Genomic DNA, 18467 nt, shown 5'->3' with positions numbered 1-18467 from the left:
GAGAGATACGTTTCTGTTGTTCTAAGCTACCAAGTTTGTGGTAATTTCTGTCAGCTGTAGGAAACGAACCTAACCCCTTCCTCCTAATGCTGAGCTGTGTGCTCGGGATATCACTCACTTCCCTCCCCATCGCTGAGGTGAGGCAGACTTCACCCCCAGCCAATCCAAACACCGTGGTTGGTCTGTCCCTGCCCGAGTCCTCAGGTGCCCCTAACAACTGGGGACCAGGATCCTGCATTTATTTGTTGATGAGTCTGGTACAGGCTCTGGGGGCTCCAGCAGAGGAGGGAAGTGCCGTGTCCCCTATGCCCCCAAGCCTTAGTGGATGGATGCAGGTCTGCCCTCGAGGCCAGGGTGTTTGCACGAATGTTCAGGAAGGAGATGGTAAGCCACGGACAGGCAGACCAGGGATCCCTGAGCACCTTGGAGGGGTCTGGGAGGATGGAGAGTGAGGAAGGCCAGCAAAGGGTACCTTGGAGGCAGCCTAGGAGCCCGAAGATCGAGCCCCGCAAAGCTGCCTGCGTCTGCCGCCCGTCCACAGTGGGGTCGTCCGCCCACAGGCTCAGCCAGTAGCTGGAGCAGAAGGAGGCCACTTGCTGGCAGAGGAAGAGGAAGAGTACATAGAGGCAGAGGGGGGCCCCTACAGCCCGTAGGTAAGTCAGGTACATGGTGGCCTTCACCTGTAGCACATGGAGGGGAGATGGGGGCAGAGAGAGGCCCCAGGGGAAGGAAGGGAGGAAAGACATGAGGCTCTCAAAACACGTTGACAGGGCAGATGGAACCATGATACAGAACTTATCCATCTTCTCTTGGTGCCCCCCACCAGGAGCACCATGTCTCCCCCTCGGCTCCAGACCCCCTTTGTCTGCAAACCCTCAGAGGGCCAGTGGGAGCCATAAAGGGGACAGGTGGTGGCACTTCCTGGCTGGGGGTGATTTACTGAGCACATACTATAAGACAGGCATGTCTCTGACCCCATCGTAATTCCCACCTGACAGATAAGGAAACTGAGACATAAAGAGGTTTAGAGCCTTGCCTAGGGTTTAGCTGCCACAAATCTGAAGTTCTTCACACGGCTGTAAGCCAGAGTAAACTTCTGGAAACATTCAACCCAACCCCATCTTGCTGTTGCTGACCTATTCAAGGCTTTTTCTTGCTTTCAGAAGAAATTCCAAACTTATCTATCTCTCTAACCTTACTTCCTACCATTTGCTGGTCTCATGGGATCCCCTTCTTTTCTCTGGCACCCTAAGCTCCTTCCCACCCCAGAGCTCTGCACCTGTTGTTCCCTCTGCCTGGAATGCTCTGCCCCTGCTCTATATGTGGCTGGTCCCCAACCCATTGGCCTTTTTATTTTTTAATTTATCATTATTTGATATCACCTTGATCAATTGCCTGATTGTTTGCTGACTATCTCCCCCCGCCAGTAGGCAGTCTCCATCAGAGCAGAGACATCACCTGGCATGGAGTGGGGGTTCTGTACATGTTTTCTGGGTGGATGAGTGGGTGGATGGTTGGGTGGGGAAAAGGGTGATTGGGTGAATGGGTGAATGCATGGGCAGGCAGGTGGATGGACGATCAAATGAGTGAGTCTGCAGACGAGTGGGTGTATAGGTGAGTGGATGGATGGAGAGGTAAGTGGATGGATGGGTAGACGGATGGAAGATGGGTAGGCAGATGGGTAGACGGCTGGATAAATGAATAGGTGAGAGGTTGGGTGAGATGGACAGATGACTGAGGAGATGGGCAGGTGGATGGATGGGCGAGTAGGTTGGACGGGGTGGGTGGTGAATGGGTGGAAATGTAGAGGGACCGAGGCATGAGTAGGCAGGCGGACGGATGGGTGGACACAGCGTTATAAAATTAGTTTAAGCTGCAAATTCTGACTGTCCTAGATTAAGTCCCAGGTGGGTGCCTTGCTTGCTAGAAGAACACAAACTCTTTAAGACCTCAGTTTCTCCATCTCTAAAATGGGGCTATCATCTAATTCCAGGACAGGTTGAAAGCATTAAGAAATATGAAGTATCTGGAGTCTTACTTGGCACACGGCAGGTGTTCAATAAAGGGGAGTCTCCCTCTCCTGCCCAGTGCTGTATCTATCGGATGGGAGGTCTTGAGCCCTAAGGGGTGGCGGGGAGGGGGGGAGGTGAGCAGCCATAACAGTGGACACAGAGGGGAAGGAGCAGTTGGCGGTTACCCTGCCATTCCGCACGCCGTCCTCTGCTGTGGGCTGTCCTGTCCACTCGGGCTCATCTAGGGCAGCCCTTGTCTGGGCCTCTGAGGTGGTACCATCCTTCCCAGGGACTAACTTCAAGGACCTGCCACCGAGAGGAAAGGAGGACAGATCAGTTTTCCTGTCTGGGGTGTGTGTGCACCCAACACTCAAGGCCACTGGCAGGACTCACCTCCCGGGTCCACCCGTGGGCCTCTCACATCCAGCAGAGCCTCTGGGGTCCTTGGCCTCGGTCGTGAGTTCTGTTTCTGCAAGGGCAAAGGAGTCCTGTCACACGATAGCGGTCAGTACTCGGGTTCTGGGCGCTGACTGTGACTCCCACTGGTTCTATGGCATTCACTTGTCTGAGCACCTGTTTCCTCCCATCCGGCTCTTACAACCACTCTCCATCCTCCCTGGGTTCTTCTGGGAACGTTATTCCTTCAATCACTCCTTCATTCACTCAGCAGCCATGATCAGACACCTGCTACGGACGTGTGCCTGGAATGTTCTTTTCTGCCCGCCAACCTCAGGAGTCACCTCCCCGAGAAAGGACCCTCCCTCTGACCATCCCCCAGGCCAGACGGGTTCCATCTCCAAGCTTCAGGATGGTGGCACTGTGAGTCAACACTTGGGATTTCTACCAGGATGAGCCAGTGCTCACCAGATGTTTTTAGACAAGGCACAGCCTGGGGCTGGGGCCCCTGCCTGTGTCCTTGCTTTGTCACTGTGGCTGGGGTCAGGGTCAGGCAGCATCCAGCCTACTCATGAAAAACACATGCCCTAGAGCCAAGCTGCTTGGGTTCAGCACTACCCACTTAGAAGTCATGTAAGCTTGGGCTGGTTCCTTCACTCTGCACCTCGGTTTTCTCCTCTGTGAAATGGAGGCGAGACAGCCCTGACCTCACAGAGGCACTGAGATGATTCAGTGAGCTCGCACATGGGAGGAGCCGCTCACTGTGGGTAGGCTCGCATTGGTGGCTTCCCTTCTAACACATGGTCATTTTTCCAGCACGCGTTGTGTTTTCTGGTTATCAGAAGCCCTAGCTACGGGACGCCTGCGTGGCTCAGTTGATTAAGTGTCTGCCTTCAGCTCAGGTCATGATCCCAGGGTTCTGGGATCGAGTCCCACATCAGGCTCCTTGCTCAGCGGGGAGCCTACTTCTCCCTCTGCTTGTGCTCACTTGCTCTGACAAATAAATAAAATCTTTAAAAAACAAAACAAAACAAAACAAAACAAAAAACAGTTACAGCTGCTCTAGCTAGCGTGTCATGGGCTTTCTGGCCTCCAGCCACCAGGTGACCACCTTGCTCAAGGCCTGTAGCAGTTAGGAACCCAGACGTCAGATTTGAACACCCCCAAATTCTAACCTTGTGACCTCAGAATATGCGTCTTTGCCCAGTTTGCTCATTAGAAACAGGGCAGCGAAGACTGCACGTGCCTCACGGGGCTGTTGTGCAGATCTGATAAGGTATGTAGAGGCCCTTAACACAGTCCCTGGTTCACAGCAGGTGTCACTGGCTCTAACCAAGGGGATACGTGGCCTCTTCAGAGTGCTGTCTGCTTCCAGGCCTGGGCCCCCATGAAGGCTGTGGCCGGAGCATTCTACAAGACCAGTGCTCTAACCCCTGAGCTATGGAGCCAACTGCTGGCCGGAGCATTCTAGTCACACCAGTGGGATCCTTGGAGCCTTCTCCCCAACCAAGGGTGTTAGAAGCCAGCCACAGCCAGCCAGCAAAGTCCAGCCAATACCTCCATCTCCACTGTCTCCTGGATGTCTGGCTGCATCCAGAAGGCGCACCAGGGCCCCCTTCCTGTGCAGAAGCTCCTGGTAGGGACCCATCTCGGCGATGGCTCCATCTTCCAACACCACGATCCAGTCAGCCTGGGGCAGGACGTGGAGCACGTGGGTCACGAGAATCCGTGTCTGGCCAGGGAAGGGGTAGAAGTTACACTCCTGTGTTTGACCCAGTCTTTCCGAGCTGGGTGGAACGGGGAGGCAGTGTCCTGGGGCTCAGTGTGGGGAGAGCTCCCCTTCTTGTACTCCTGCTCTCTTTCTTTATGTCCCAGCAGAGCAACAGAGGTTGTCCTTTAAGCTGTGTCTCGAAACAAGAAGACTCAGGTTTCCCCGGAACCTGGCTGGTGACCTGAGGGAGGCTGAGCTGGGAATAGTCTAACCATGGGCCCCAAAGCAAGAACTAGCTGCCGCTGTGGGCCACTGAGATGGGGACTTGTTTGTCATATGGCATTGTCAGAGCCAAAGCCAACCACTGTAGAGGAAAATGAGACTCAAGGAGAGTGATGGGGAGACAGACGGGAGTTAGGACGCCCCCTGCCTTTGGGCTGTGAATGCTGACATGTTTACCCGAACGTACCGTTCCATGGAGCAGTCCGCTAGGCCCGATGACCTGGTTGAAGACGTGCTGGCCGACGTGGGCGTCCAGAGCCGCCAGGGGGTCATCGAGCAGGTACACGGCAGCCTTCCTGTACACGGCCCGGGCCAGGCTCAGCCGTTGCTTCTGGCCCCCGGAGAGACTCATGCCCTGTGGCCACAGGAGAGGGACAGGGGCCTGGTGCACACCTGCTCATCAGAGTGAGGGCCAGCTCCCCATGCCCTTCCTATGGGGTCACCTGCCAGCTGCAAACGCTTGCTATCAAGCCAGTGTCCCCCTTGGTCTCCATCCAGCTGGGCTTCCAGGAGGAGTTAATCCGCATGCTCTGCGCTATCCCCTCCTCCCACCCACTTCTCCCTGGAGTCTGGCTTGTGTTCTCTTTTCCCCACCGTATAGTTCTGCCTTCCTCGGGGACACTAGTCATCTCCCTTTTGTCCAACCCCGTGCTAACCTGTCCGTCCATATTGTCTTTCATTCGTTTGTTCGGTCATTCATTCATTCATTCCACTCTCATTTTCCACATATGGCTAACATACACCCAGTGTTCTGTGCTCCGGGGATACAGCAAGCAACAAGACCCAGTCCCTGCTCTCATGTATGTTATGCTCTAACGAGGGAGGATGGGAGACACGTCATCAATAAACAAGTAAAATATATCACCTGCGCTATGAAGAATAACAAAGGAGAATTAGCGTGTATGTTGAACCAGCATGAGCAGGTTTGCTGTGCTGGGTAAGGTGGTCAGATGAGGCCTCTGCACTAGGGGGACATTTGAGTTGAGACCTGACCCAAGTAAGGGATGACCCATGGAGCCCTGCGAAAGAACTTTACAAGCAGAGAGAAGAGCAGGTGCAAAGGCCCTGAGGTAGGAAATACGCCCTCAGTGTTTAACGAACATCATGGAGAGATCCATGTGGCAGGGTGAAACAGAAAAGGCAAAGCAATGATAGGAGATGGAGTCAGAGAGAAAAGTGGGGCCAGACCTTGAGAAGCCATGTTGCAGACACCCGGGACTTTGACTTTGACTCTGAGGGAGATGGGAATATCTTGGAAGATTCCAAGCAGAGAAAGGATGTGGTCTGCCTTACGTTTGAACAGAATCCCTTCAGCTGCTGCACTGGGATTAGCCTATCTGGCACGAAGACAGAAACAAGTAGGGCAGCCATGTTGGGGTGGTTGGACAATACCAGAACACTCTGGTTCTGCTTCAAAGGTGTACCCAACAGGATTTGCTGATGATCAGATACATGGGTGCATGTAAAGGGGAAAATCAAGGATGACACCATGGTTTGAGATCTGAGCTCTGGAGGGATGGAGCTCCGGTCACTGGGGATGGGGGTGGATGGGCAGTTCCTGGGGGAGCACAGGTTTGGTTTAGGATATGATAGCAGGACAGAGGTAAGCGGCAGCAGGCACTCCTTCTTTCTGCAACACCCTCCCTTGGCCTCCAGGATGCCCTGTCCTCCTCCCTGGACAGCCCTCAGCCACACAGGGGCCCTCTCCTCTTCTCCAGGAAACCCACTTGTTCCCTTAATAGCAACCCTTACCTTTTCACTCTCCACTCCCTAATCCAAGGTAGGGCAAACTTTTTCTGTAACGGGCCACACGGTAACTATTTTTTTTTAAAAGATTTTATTTATTTATTTGACAGAGAGAGATCACAAGCAGACAGAGAGGCAGGCAGAGAGAGAGAGGAGGAAACAGGCTCCCCGCTGAGCAGAGAGCCCAAGGCAGGGCTCTATCCCAGGACCCTGAGATCATGACTTGAGCCGAAGGCAGAGGCTCAACCCACTGAGCCACCCAGGCGCCTCAACACAGTAACTATTTTTTTTTAAGATTTTATTTATTCATCTGACAGAGAGAGATCACAAATAGGCAGAGAGGCAGACAGAGAGAGAGGAGGAAGCAGGCTCCCCGCTGAGCAGAGAGCCCCATGCGGGGTTCAATCCCAGGACCCTGAGATCATGAACCGAGCTGAAGGCTGAGGCTTAACCCACTGAGCCACCCAGGCGCCCCAACACAGTAACTATTTTAACCCCAGTCTCCATGACAACTGCCCATCTCTGTCCCTATCACGCAAAGCAGCCATTGGCCATGGTATATGAGTGAGCGTGGCCATGTCTGCATAAGACTGCATTTGAAAAAACGCACAGTGGACTGGATTTGACCTGGGAGTCCTAGTTTGCTGACCCCTGCCCAATCCGTAGCTCCAGATGCATAAATCCTATCTATTGGACATCTCTGCCCCAGACCCTTTGGTGAGGCCCAGAGAGGGGGAAGCTATCTGACTAATGTCATCCAGAAAAACAGGGCAGGGAGCCCAGATCACCTGACGCCCTGCTGCTGAAAGCCTCTGTCCACCAGTCCCTACCACGCCTCTGCTTTCGTCTCTATTTGTAATCACTCGCTTATTAGCCACTATGGATTGAGCTCCCGCTTGGCCCTGGGCAAGGCCCTCTGTCTGCCCCGTTTCCCTGCTCCCTTGTCTCCTCTTCGTCCCTCCCTCCACATAGCCCCACAGGTCAGGGAGACAGTTGGTCCCGAGGTCCGATGCCTCCCCCTGGCAAGAAGGCCCTGAGACCCTCACCTGCTCCCCAATTTTGGTGTGGACCCCAGCAGGGAAGCTGCTCACGTCTGGCCACAGGGCGCAAGCCTCCAGAACCCTCTCCAGCCACAGCGGGTCCAGCTTCTGTCTGAAGCACACGTTCTCTACCACGGACGTGTGCTGGACCCAGGCTTCCTGGGGCACATAGGCCACGGAACCCTAAAATGCAACTCATTTAGCCATTAAAAAGCTGATAGGGATGGAGGTAAGAGCGATTTTGGAGAAGGAGGAGAAGCGGGGAGGGGCGGGGAGGAAGGAGGTTAGGAGAGGGGAAGAAGGGGCAGGAGTTGGGGGAACAGGGAGGAGTGGGAGGGCTTTTAGATGGCGGGACATTCTAGCTGACCGGCAGTGGGGCAGCCTCACCTTGATGCTCACCGAACCCTCCACCTTTGACAGCTCCCCGAGGAGGGCAGACAGCAGGGAGGACTTCCCTGCCCCCACGGCGCCGACAACAGCCAGCAGACGACCCTGCGGCACAGTGAGGTTGATCCTGGCAACACAGGAGGGGAGACATGTCCCTGGGCAGGGCCCAGCTGGAGTCTGTGCAGGACTGGGGAAGCCCAGACGGAGCCAGCCTTCCCTGTGGGTGATTCCTCCAAAGGTCTTTTCCTCTCCCCGTCCCTGTCTGGGGACTCAAGCAGCCGTCTTCGCCACGCACGTGCGTACGCACGCACACACGCACACGCATGCGCACGCAGACGAGCACGCACGCATAAGGCACGCACAGCCCACGAGTCCATGCACGCAGCCTCCCCCACAGTCAGACGAGCGCACACATCCATGCACACCCCACATGCCACACGAACGCGAGCACACACACGGACACGTAAGCACACCCACAAGTGCACGCGCATTTACACGAACACACCTGTTCACATCTGTGAACACCCACAGACACGTATGCACCACACCCACATACACGTATCCACACACACTCCCTGTTGCTGCAGAAGAGGTTACCCGCCTTGCTCTGGTCTACGTTCCTGGGCTAGGCTGCTCCTCACGTGCCCTCTGCCCCTACGGTGGGCCGCAGCCCAACCCCCACTCTATTGCCGGAGGGACTATTAAAACCCAAGGGGGACCATGAGCCTCCCTCTGCTGCTTCCCATGTCACTCAGGAGAAAAGGTAAAGTCCCAGCCATTCGCAAAGGACGCCTAACCTCCTATTGCTCTGTCCCTTAAGCTGCTGTGCCTGGGCCTCACTGACCTCCCCTCTCTCAAAGACCGCGGGCCAGTGGTTCTCAAGCGGGAGGGACTGTGGCCCCCACCCACGTGTCATTTGTCACACCTGGTGGGGGTCGCTGCTAGAAATTGGTGGGTAGAGACTGGAGGTTCTGCTAAACAGCCTACAACGCCTGGGACAGCCCCTACAACAAAGAAATCTCCAGCCCTAATGCTGAGGTAGAGAAACCTTGGGCTAGACACACTCCTGCCTCAGGATCTTTGTACTTGCTGTTTCCACGGCCTACAAAGCTCTTCTCCCAGACGCCTGCAAGGCTAATTCCTTCCTTTTATCATGACCTTACTACTCATCCCTCTCCCTCGACATCACTCCCTTGCCCTAATTTCTCATTTGGGTGCCCTCATCAGAAGGTCAGCCCCAAGAGAGCAGCGCCCGTGTCTGTTCTCTCCACTCTGTCCCCTGGGCCTCCCACAGCGGCTGGCACACGGCAAGCATTTAATAACGACTACGAAGTGACTAGATGACAGTCGACATGAGGACTTCCCAGCGTATTTTCTTTCCCTTCTTAATGGGGTGTCGGAATTGGACTGGGATCTCCTGTCACAGAGACGCAGCCGGCACTGGGAGGCTGGAGGAGACCGTGACCCGGGGACTGACACAGGAGAGAGAGAGAGGCAGACATGGCAGGCGAGGCTGAGCCGTGGGGCGCCTCTCGGCTAGGCCTCTCTCGGTGTCATCTTGACCAGCTTGAGGAGCGGGGAGGTGTCTCCTTCCTGACCGGGGAGGCTCAGACTCTCTCCTGTTCCTCCATCTCCAGGAGTCTGGCTTCCCCAAAACTCTCTGCCCAGGGTTGGTTCTACATGGCGTCTGCCTCCTGCCAACGGGAAGGACGTTTCCAAGGAGGCCGGGCTGTACCTGCGCAGGCAGGGCGTGCTCTCCCGGGACCAAGCGAAGGTGCCATCATGAACGCTGATGCAGGTCTCTCCAACAGCTGCGGGGCAGAATGGGAAAACCCAGGTAAGCCATGCTTGGTGAGTCTCATTGCACCACGGGGCCTGGAACCCCTCTGATTTTATTTCCTAGCTTGAGCAACACACCGCCGTGCTTATCTCCCTGGCCATTCTGCATGAGGGCAAGGACCTGGTTGGTTGGAGGGTTCAAGGCCGTACGCCCAGAGTGGCACATAGTAGGTGCTCACGAGTCGCTGCTGAATGACTGGGGGAAAGCAGCATCGCTGTCCTCGTTCCCACGGTACATGGCTGACGGCCTCATCCGTACATGCCATCCTGGCGCCAGCAGCCTCCCAGCTGGACCCTGGCATTTGGTCAGGGGGGCCGATCCCTAGACATCGCCCCTCCTGGGGAAGTCTGCACTCACTGAATCTGGAGGGACTTGAGTCCACAGCCCCAGGGTCCACTTCTTCCAGGCAGAGGAAGGCGGCCAGACGGTCCAAGGACACCCGGGCCTGGGGAAACCAAAGCCCCAGGTCACTGGTGCCCAAAGAGGAAAAAAACAACAAAAAAAAAAACAAAAAACTCGAGCTTCGGGTGTCTGATGCCTTAGGATGTGGAAAAGCTTCTGGTCTCCCGAGCCCAGTACATTTGTAAGGCATTAGCACAAAGCTTTGTGGATCACAGGAAACAGTGTCCATGGAGATGGGGACCATGATGGTGACAGTGACCTCCCAGCTCCTCTCTCCTAATTAGCATAATAGAGACAATGGCACTGCTGCCCAGATGAGACCCAGCAGGAGGACAGAGGCTTGTCCAAGGGAGTCATCAGACCATTATCAGAAATAATTCCGGGGGCGCCTGGGTGGCTCAGTGGGTTAAAGCCTCTGCCTTCGGCTCGGGTCATGATCCCAGGGTTCTGGGATCGAGCCCTGCATCGGGCGTTCTGCTCAGCAGGAAGCCTGCTTCCTCCTCTCTCTCTCTGCCTGCCTCTCTGCCTACTTGTGACCTCTGTCTATCAAATAAATAAATAAAATCTTTAAAAAAAAAAAAAAAAGAATTCCAAACATTGTCCCCTTAGGGCAGCTGTTTAAATAGGGATGCGTCAGTCAGCAAGGCCACTTGCCTTCATCTCTGTCACGGCCCAGTGTGAGTGGAGACAGCAAGAGATGAGAGTCCACATAAATAATGCTTGGTATGGAAAGGGAAGGGCAGGCTGGTGCATTGCTGTATCCTCTGTGCCTCCCTGCTTCCCTGCGCTGTCCCCCTCCCCCCGCCCAGCCTCCTCCCCTGGGGGCAGTGTGGGGATGCTTGGCGTTGGGCCTTCCAGCTAAACCCCTGCAAGGCTGCCCAGAGGGCCTCCCTGCCCCACTGCCTCACCTGGATCACGGAGTTGATGGAGAAGGGCAGGAAAGCCTGAGCCTTGTTGAGGATGGCGAGGACCGTGAGGGTCACAAATGCTTTCTCAGCGTCCATGGCGTTCTCCTTGGCCACCAGCGTGTGGACGGCAAACAGAACCAGCGCGGCCTGGGGTGGGGACACAGGGGCAGTGACAATGAGCTGGGATGGCCAGCAGGCCATCTCCGGGGGCGTATGTGGTCCAGCCCGCCATGTTGGAACATTCCCTTCCATCCGCCCCTCACCCCAAATTCTGCGAACCCTCCAGCCTCACTCCTTGTTCATGCAGCTGTGCGGTGTTTCTTAGAAAGGATGAGTGTCTTGTTGAAAGGAGCTACGTGTGCAGCCCCCGTTCTGGACCAGCAGCTTTGGTTCCTGGCATCTGGGGCGCCATGACGTTTGATTTCGATAGCATGTGGGAGGTTCTAGACATGGGTGGGACTTGTGGTTCTAGAACGCCTTGAAGACGACCCTGGAGTTGTGGGCATCAGCAGCACTTGAGGGGAGGGCCCTGGGCACTGGTGGCATCTGTGGTTCCGGATGTCACGGGGTGATGTGAGTTCTAGGTGTTGGCAGTGTTTCGGTTCTAGGTGTCACTCGGTGATGATGACACGATGGTCGGTGGGTGTAATGGTGACTCAGTCATCCTGCCAGGGAGCTCTCACGGTTCCGAGTGGTGGTACTTGTGGTTCTGAGTATTGATTGTGTCGGCAACACCGGATGCCTGACCCCCTCCACGGGGTGGGGGGTTCTCATCCTTCTGTAAATACCAGTTAAGGTCCATCTACCACCAGCCTTGAATATCTCATGAGGAGCTTGGATTATTTCTTTATGTATGTGGCGGTGAGCCATTGCAGGTTTTTAGCAACAGCGTGACTGGAGGCAGAGCTGTGCCTTGGGAAGGCTGATCGGGCAGCGATTAGTGAAACGAACTGGAGGACAGGACAGGCACTGTGCCGTGGGCGGCCGCGGCAGCCATGTGATGGCCGGCATCAGTGCGGATGTGGGGTTCTCCCCCTCCAGCTCCCTGCCCCTGTGCCAGAAGCAGCAGCAGTTCCAGATGCCTGGCACCTTCTACAGGAGAATGACGGACCTTATTAGCCACGACCACCTTCAGGGGAATTCTCTAAGTGGTTAGCTGATTCAGCACAAAGCAAGGATCCCTGACAGAGGGAAGGATCCAGGAGAGCTACATTTGAGCGATGGGGTGGTCTGGAAAAGACCCAGGATCTGGGGGGCAGGGGCTCCACCGACCTCACCGTCCCCCACCCCGAGCACTCCCTCCCTTAGTCTGTGCTGTGCAAAGAGGACAGGGTGACCTCACCAGAAACGTGGACACTTGGAAGGACACCAGAGACACGGAAAAGAGGAGGTTGGAGGTCCTCAAGGCGCCCAGCTCCTGGCCCCGGATGCGCAGGATTCTTTCTAGAAAGGCTCCCTCCCAGCCGTGCGACTTGACTATCTTCATATTCCCCATGACGCTGCTTGTGAGCCGTGCCCGAGAATCCTTCTGCCTCATGTGCTCTTGCTGGGACCGGAGGGAGGAGGAGGGCAGAGGTCAGGGAAATGTCAAGAACTCCCCTTCTGCAAAAACCCACTCTTAGCAAAATGCTGTTGATTCTCCCTCCACGCCAGGCCCCAAACTGTCTGCCTTTCAACATCACCATCCCCACCATCCTGGCCCAAATCGTGATCATCTCGCCCCTGGACCACTGTTGGTGCCTCCTCCCTCCTGTCCCCCGTGCTTCGGCCCTCACTGTGGTGGGGACAGATCATGGGCCATCACAGAAGGAAGCAAGACTGCGGTAGGGGTGGAAGAGATGGGCCCCTGACCCAGCCTGGAGTGACATGAGAGCTATGACGAGGAGGGCCTGAGCACACAAAGAATGGGGAGGTGAGGTGGACGGGATAGACGGAGGGGACAGCATGACTCAGAGGACAGACAGTGTGGTCCGGGAGGGTGTCGGGGAGGGGGAGCTGGGCTGGACCGTACTGGGACCTGGAGGTCAGCCGGAGGAATGTGGGTTGAGTTTCCCTGTGTTGCACCAAGGAGGGGCATCCTCGCCAGGGCAGGTGTGGAGAATGTCTTAGAGGAGACCAGACAGGAGGTTCCAGAAACAGTGTCTGTGAGACCCATCTTTTCCACCCTCCCTTCTGCCCTCCCTCCATCCAAGTGCCAGGCGTCCTTCTAGAAGCTGAGACCATATCAGTGCATATTCCCAAGCACTGTGAAAGTTCCAGTCTCAGGAAAGAGAGACAGCGAATCCAAGAGCCAGGCACGAGGTGACAAGTGCTATGGAACCAGACATCACAAGCCAAGTTGAGGAGCCACTGGGCATGAAGGGGAGGGCATGTTGCTATGGTAACCAGGGGCCAGTGAGGGCTTAGGGGTGGGGAGACAGGGCCCTCCTGGGGGAGGGCTAGTCCTAGGCAGAGGAAACCAGAGGAGCAAAGGCCCTGAGTAGAGCTTGAGGATCCGGGGCATGGGGATGACAGTAGGGGAGTGGAGTGAGCCGGGGCAGGGGGCCAGGAGGCGAGCCCAGATCACAGCTGGCCTGCTGGACACCGCTGGATCTTGGCTTTGACTCTGAAGGAGATGCCCGGGTAGGGATGAGGGCAGAAGCAGAGACTCAGGGAGCATGAGACAGGGGCAACATTCTGGACGTGTCTGCTGATGGATGGCATGTCAAAAAAAGATGCATCAAAGCAGACCCGTGGCTGGCTTGTGGCCTGAATGCTGGAGGGGTGCAGCAGCTGTCCATCGAGATGGGGATACTGGGCTGAAGGCAAGGGTCTGAGTGACGTGAAAGGCTCACGCCACCCTGTCCCCCCTCCCCTCCTCACCTCCCCGCACCTGTGCCGATGTCAGTCCCATGACCCGCGGGCTTCCCCTTCCCACTTCCCACCCAGTGTGTCCCTTCTCCCAAATGTCGCACCTGATGCTGTTTCCTCTTCTTGGTGATGAAGAAATTCAGAGGGAGGAGGCTCATGAAGACAGCGATGGCAGTGAGGGCAGAGAGTCCTAGAAGCTGGAGACAGAGAGGGTGGGATGCCCCAGGACATCTCCAGGAGCCCAGCTGATGTCCCCAAGAGATTTGGTCAGACTTGGGTCCTAAGGCAAGGGACGCCAGGGAAGCTGATGAGAGCAGCCAGTGGACACCTGCTGAGGATGGCGTCCTTCCCTGTCACGTTGGGGAACGGTCCCCCTCACCCAGGGGTGTGGAGTCCTATTCAAGTAGGTCATGCTTCTAGGCAGGACAGGGCAAAGGGTGTGTGCCTGACCAGAGTGGTGAAGTCGGATCTCCGGAGTCAGGGTCTGAGTTCAAAATCCCGGCCCTGGCACTTACGGGTGTGGCCTTGGGCGAATTCCTTACCCTCCCTAAGCTGCAGCTCAGACCCTGACTCCTGGGTGAGATGACTTTAGAAGTTATGTTCCTTCTTGCCTGTGGTTTCTCTATCTGGACAATGTGGAGGTGGGGTTGGCGTAAATGATTTCTAAGAGGTTGTGACTATTTGAAATTCCACCCGAGGTCACGTGCACCCAGTTTCTAGCAAACCCCACCCCTCTTCAGACCATGGCCCTCGGTTTCCCCTCTCAGCCCAAAGGAAGGCTCTTTCTCTAACTTTAAGCACCAAGCCCGCCAGGATCATTTGTGCAACAATTGTGCCACCCAGTGGCGAAGCGGAGAAGTGCCCAGAAGGCCAGCACCGGCCCCCCCAAGCCAGGGTTGGAAAAATAATCCAAGAATGGTGAGGGGAAGGTGAAGCTTTCTCTGGCAAAAACAGTTATCACTTGGGAAACATGCTACAAATGCTACATGTGGCAACCTGGATGTCGATCTGCGCCCTCTTAGCTGGGTTTCAGGGGGGACCCTCTGATGTTAGGGGATCAACTCCCAAAAGGCCAGGGAAGTAATGGGCGTGTCTTTGGCGGATTTGCTTGGGTCAGGGGTCCGCCCGCCCATTTACTCTGCTTTTTTCCGTGTCCTTCCTTGCCCTCTCTCTTCCTGATAATAACATCTAACATTTATTTATTTTTAAAGATCTATTTATTTGGAGAGAGAGAGAGAAAGAGCGCGCGCATGCGCAAGCACATGCTTGAGAAGGGGGAGGGGCAGTGGGAGAGAATTTTCACTCAGGCTCCCTGCTCTGCGCGGAGCCGGACACGGGGCTCGGTCTCAAGACCCGTGAGATCATGACCTGAGCCGAAACCACGTGACGGACAATCAGCCGTCTGAGCCAGCCAGGCGCTGCTCACATCTAACATTTATGCACTGCAGGGCAGGAACTGTTGGAAGCTAAACCCACTGCATGCTGGGCCATGGATACAAGGTAGCAAGTCAGAAGGGGTCCTGGCCCCAGGCCTCACAGGGTGGGGGACAGTAGGAGGAGATAACACACAGTCACCAGGATGTACAGTGACCACATAGCCCTGGATGATATTGGGGAGTAGTCCCCACCCACAACCATTGATGGCCCCGCCCAGGGGTCTGTGAACCAGGGCATACCTGCCAGAGATAGATGAAGCAGATGGCCATCCAGATGACGGTCATCCACAGCCCGTTAAGGTAGATGAAACAGTCTATCAGTCGCTGTACATCCACGGACACCAGATTGACCACATCACCCACAGCACTGGCCTTTCTGGAAGCACTGGACAGGACCAGGACCTGGCCAGGGTGGGAGGATCGAGATCTCAGTCCGAGGGAGGGACAGGACGAGTATGTCCCTCTGCCCTCTGGACCAGTAAATCTCCCAAGCCGCCCTCCCAGGGGGCCGTAAGGAGAATTCAGAGGACGACAAAAACAGAAATGCTCTGGGATGCCCAGAGCACTGGAGTGACAAGTTAGTAGCATAACACGCCAAACCCTGGGGTTTATGATGATCATGGTGGCCCTTTGCTGAGTGCTCCCTATGTCCCAGGCCCTGTGCTAAGTGAGCCGTGTCGTCGTTTTCTGGGACGGAGCAGATCCCACAGCCAGATGGAGGAGGGGCTGCAGCATTTCATTCCATCTGCAAGGCCACGGATAAAACGCTCTATTTTTATATTACTAAGGAGAGAAAAAAATCAGTGCAATTAACTTGAAATACACGAGACACATCTTGATTACAGAAGGGTTAAAAAAGTGATCAGAGAATCAGTGAAATGCAGAATGACTCACCCCACTCTACATCCAAGGAAACTGAGGCACAGAGAAGTTGACCAACTTGCCCAAAGTTGGAGGGCTTTCTAAAGTCTGGGCCAAGCTTGGAATCTGGGAAATAAGGCCTGACACGAGCTAGACAGGGTGGCAGACCAACCCCCACAGGCATTTCAGGTGCCCCTCACGCCCCAACATAGTTCTCTGGCAGCCCCAGATGTGCTCTGGCTCTGGGGTCACAGTGGACCCCATCCAGCCCACTGAATGCTAGGTTCTATTTTCAATCTTCTCTGCTGAGTGTGTGAGGGAAGAAGTAAGGGGGTGAAGGAGTGAGCCTGGAATGACTGAGTAGAAAATTTAAAAAAAAAAAAATCTTTTTAAGGGCACATTGATGGCTCAGTTGGTTAAGCATCTAGCTCTTGACCACAGTTTAGGTCATGAGTTCAAGCCCTGTATTGGACTCCAATGCTGAGCATGGAGCCAACTTAAAAAAAAAAAATCTGGGCGCCTGGGTGGCTCAGTGGGTTAGGCCACTGCCTTCGGTTTGGGTCATGATCTCAGGGTCCTGGGATCGAGTCCCACATCGGGCTCTCTGCTCGGCAGGGAGCCTGCTTCCTCCTCTCTCTCTGCCTACCCCTCTGCCTGCTTGTGATCTCTCTCTGTCAAATAAATAAATAAAATCTTAAAAAAAAAAATCTTTAAATCTTTATTGACTCTGAGACTCATAGTAACCGAGTGCTAAGAATATGGCTGTGAACCACAGAGGCAGGTGGCTTGCTCTCCCAGGAGCAGAGTTTGAGCTGGGGAGGAAAATGAAATAAAGACTTAGAGTTTGTTCTCTTTTTTTTTTTTAAGATTTTATTTATTTATTTGACAGAGAGAGAGGTCACAAGTAGGGAGACAGAGACAGAGAAGGGAAGCAGGCTCCCTGCTGAGCAGAGAGCCCGATGCAGGCCTCGATCCCAGGACCCTGAGATCATGATCCGAGCCGAAGGCAGAGGCTTAAACCACTGAGCCACCCAGGCACCTGAGTTCATTCTCTTTTTAAAAGACTTATTTATGGGGCGCCTGGATGGTTCAGACGGTTAAGCATCTGCCTTCAGCTCAGGACATGATTCTGGGGTCTTGGGATCGAGTCCCGCATCTGGCTCCCTGCTCAGCCAGAGAGCCTGCTTCTCCCTCTCCCTCTGCCTGCTGCTCCCCCTGCTTGTGCGCTCTCTCTCTCTGATAAGTAAGTAAAATCTTTTAAAAATATATATTTATTTATTTTATTTTAAAAAATATTTTGTTTATTTATTTGACAGACAGAGATCACAAGTAGGCAGAGAGGCAGGCAGAGAGAGAGGAGGAAGCAGGCTCCCTGCTCAGCAGAGAGCTCAATGCGGGGCTTGATCCCAGGACCCTGGGATCATGACCTGAGCCGAAGGCAGAGGCTTTAACCCACTGAGCCACCCAGGCGCCCCTATTTATTTATTTTAGAGAGAGAGCAAATGCACATGAGCAGTGGAGGGGCAGAGGGAGAGGGAGAAGGAGACTCCCTACTGAGCAGGGAGAGACATAGGGCTTGATCCCAGGACCCTGAGCTCTGGACCTGAGCCAAAATCAAGAGTTGGATGACGCTTAACTGACTGAGCCACGCAGGCGTCCCATTCCTCATTCTTTAATGATACTTATGGAAGTGTTAGGAAGAACTGTTTTAAAATATCATTCAGTAATATTGGTAATGTTATGCAATAATAATAATTATTACTATTACAGTTACCTATTAGCAAGGTAGGCTGTGGGCCAGGGTCTTTATCGTGATTTTCACAGGAAAGAAGGGCCAGGCAGGGGAGGCAGGACTGGCTGGTTGGAATCATCTCGGTGGGTTGTAGGGTGCAGCTGTCCCTCACGGTCCAGTACTTGGCCCTGGGGTGATGAGGGCAGCGGTGTGGGGGCCCAGAGTGTTGAGAGCCCCGTCAAGGCGGCAACTGGGCATGTGAGCTCTGGACTGGTTCGTTGGCAGATGAAAAGCATGCACCCACTGAGTCATTTACTACCTCTAGGAACTGGCTAGCCCTGGGCGGTGGGGGCATCCCCCCAAGGTTGCCAACGCCCTGGATATCAAAGCGTTGCATGTGGAAAATAAGACACAGTTAAGGGCTTAACGCACAGCCATCCAGGAGCTGTACTCTCTGCACCGCTTCTCCCCCACGGAACAGTGCAGGTGTGAGAGGAGACACATGGGGTCTGGGATGCCCAGGCTTGGGTGCTCCAGTCCCCTTAGGAGCCAATATCTCTTCCGCCAGATTGTCTTGTGGGCTTCGCTTCTGGACTCCCGAGGAGATGAGAGTCACTGCACCGAGAGAAGCCCAAAGCTCTGGCTCCCCACCAGGTGTTTGTACTCCATTGACAGAATTTTCAGCCCTAATGAATTTACCAACGGGTCAGGAGTTGTTTTTGCCATAAGGTGAGTTACCTGGTAACATAGCTAATAGCCCACCTCTATCCGGTTTCCACACAGCCCTGAGATTAGCCCTTTCTCCTCATGGGGGGATGAGGGGAAAGGTAGGTTCATGAAAAGAAATGGAAAGTGTCTAGGTAG

At 54.7% G+C, this 18467-nt stretch overlaps 1 protein-coding gene across 3 annotated transcripts in view; it reads right to left on the bottom strand.

The window, feature by feature from the left end:
• ABCC6 (ATP binding cassette subfamily C member 6) overlaps window positions 1–18467 on the bottom strand; it is a 46192-nt gene that overhangs the window by 12321 nt on the left and 15404 nt on the right. For all 3 annotated transcript variants that reach the window (XM_045993422.1, XM_045993423.1, XM_045993424.1), the window contains 13 exons: window positions 15251–15412; window positions 13679–13771; window positions 12067–12270; window positions 10725–10871; window positions 9772–9859; window positions 9310–9385; window positions 7575–7701; window positions 7194–7370; window positions 4589–4756; window positions 3966–4140; window positions 2406–2481; window positions 2198–2318; window positions 473–680 (listed from right to left, as the gene is read on the bottom strand). In XM_045993422.1, coding sequence (XP_045849378.1) covers window positions 473–680; window positions 2198–2318; window positions 2406–2481; window positions 3966–4140; window positions 4589–4756; window positions 7194–7370; window positions 7575–7701; window positions 9310–9385; window positions 9772–9859; window positions 10725–10871; window positions 12067–12270; window positions 13679–13771; window positions 15251–15412 — 1822 coding nt within the window. The remainder of the gene's footprint in view (window positions 1–472; window positions 681–2197; window positions 2319–2405; window positions 2482–3965; window positions 4141–4588; window positions 4757–7193; window positions 7371–7574; window positions 7702–9309; window positions 9386–9771; window positions 9860–10724; window positions 10872–12066; window positions 12271–13678; window positions 13772–15250; window positions 15413–18467) is intronic.

Source organism: Meles meles, chromosome 21 (assembly GCF_922984935.1).
Source record: "Meles meles chromosome 21, mMelMel3.1 paternal haplotype, whole genome shotgun sequence".
In the NCBI taxonomy this organism is placed as follows: domain Eukaryota; kingdom Metazoa; phylum Chordata; class Mammalia; order Carnivora; family Mustelidae; genus Meles; species Meles meles.
The sequence above is the reverse complement of the archived record's forward strand: the minus strand, read 5'-3'. Positions and strand labels throughout refer to the sequence as shown.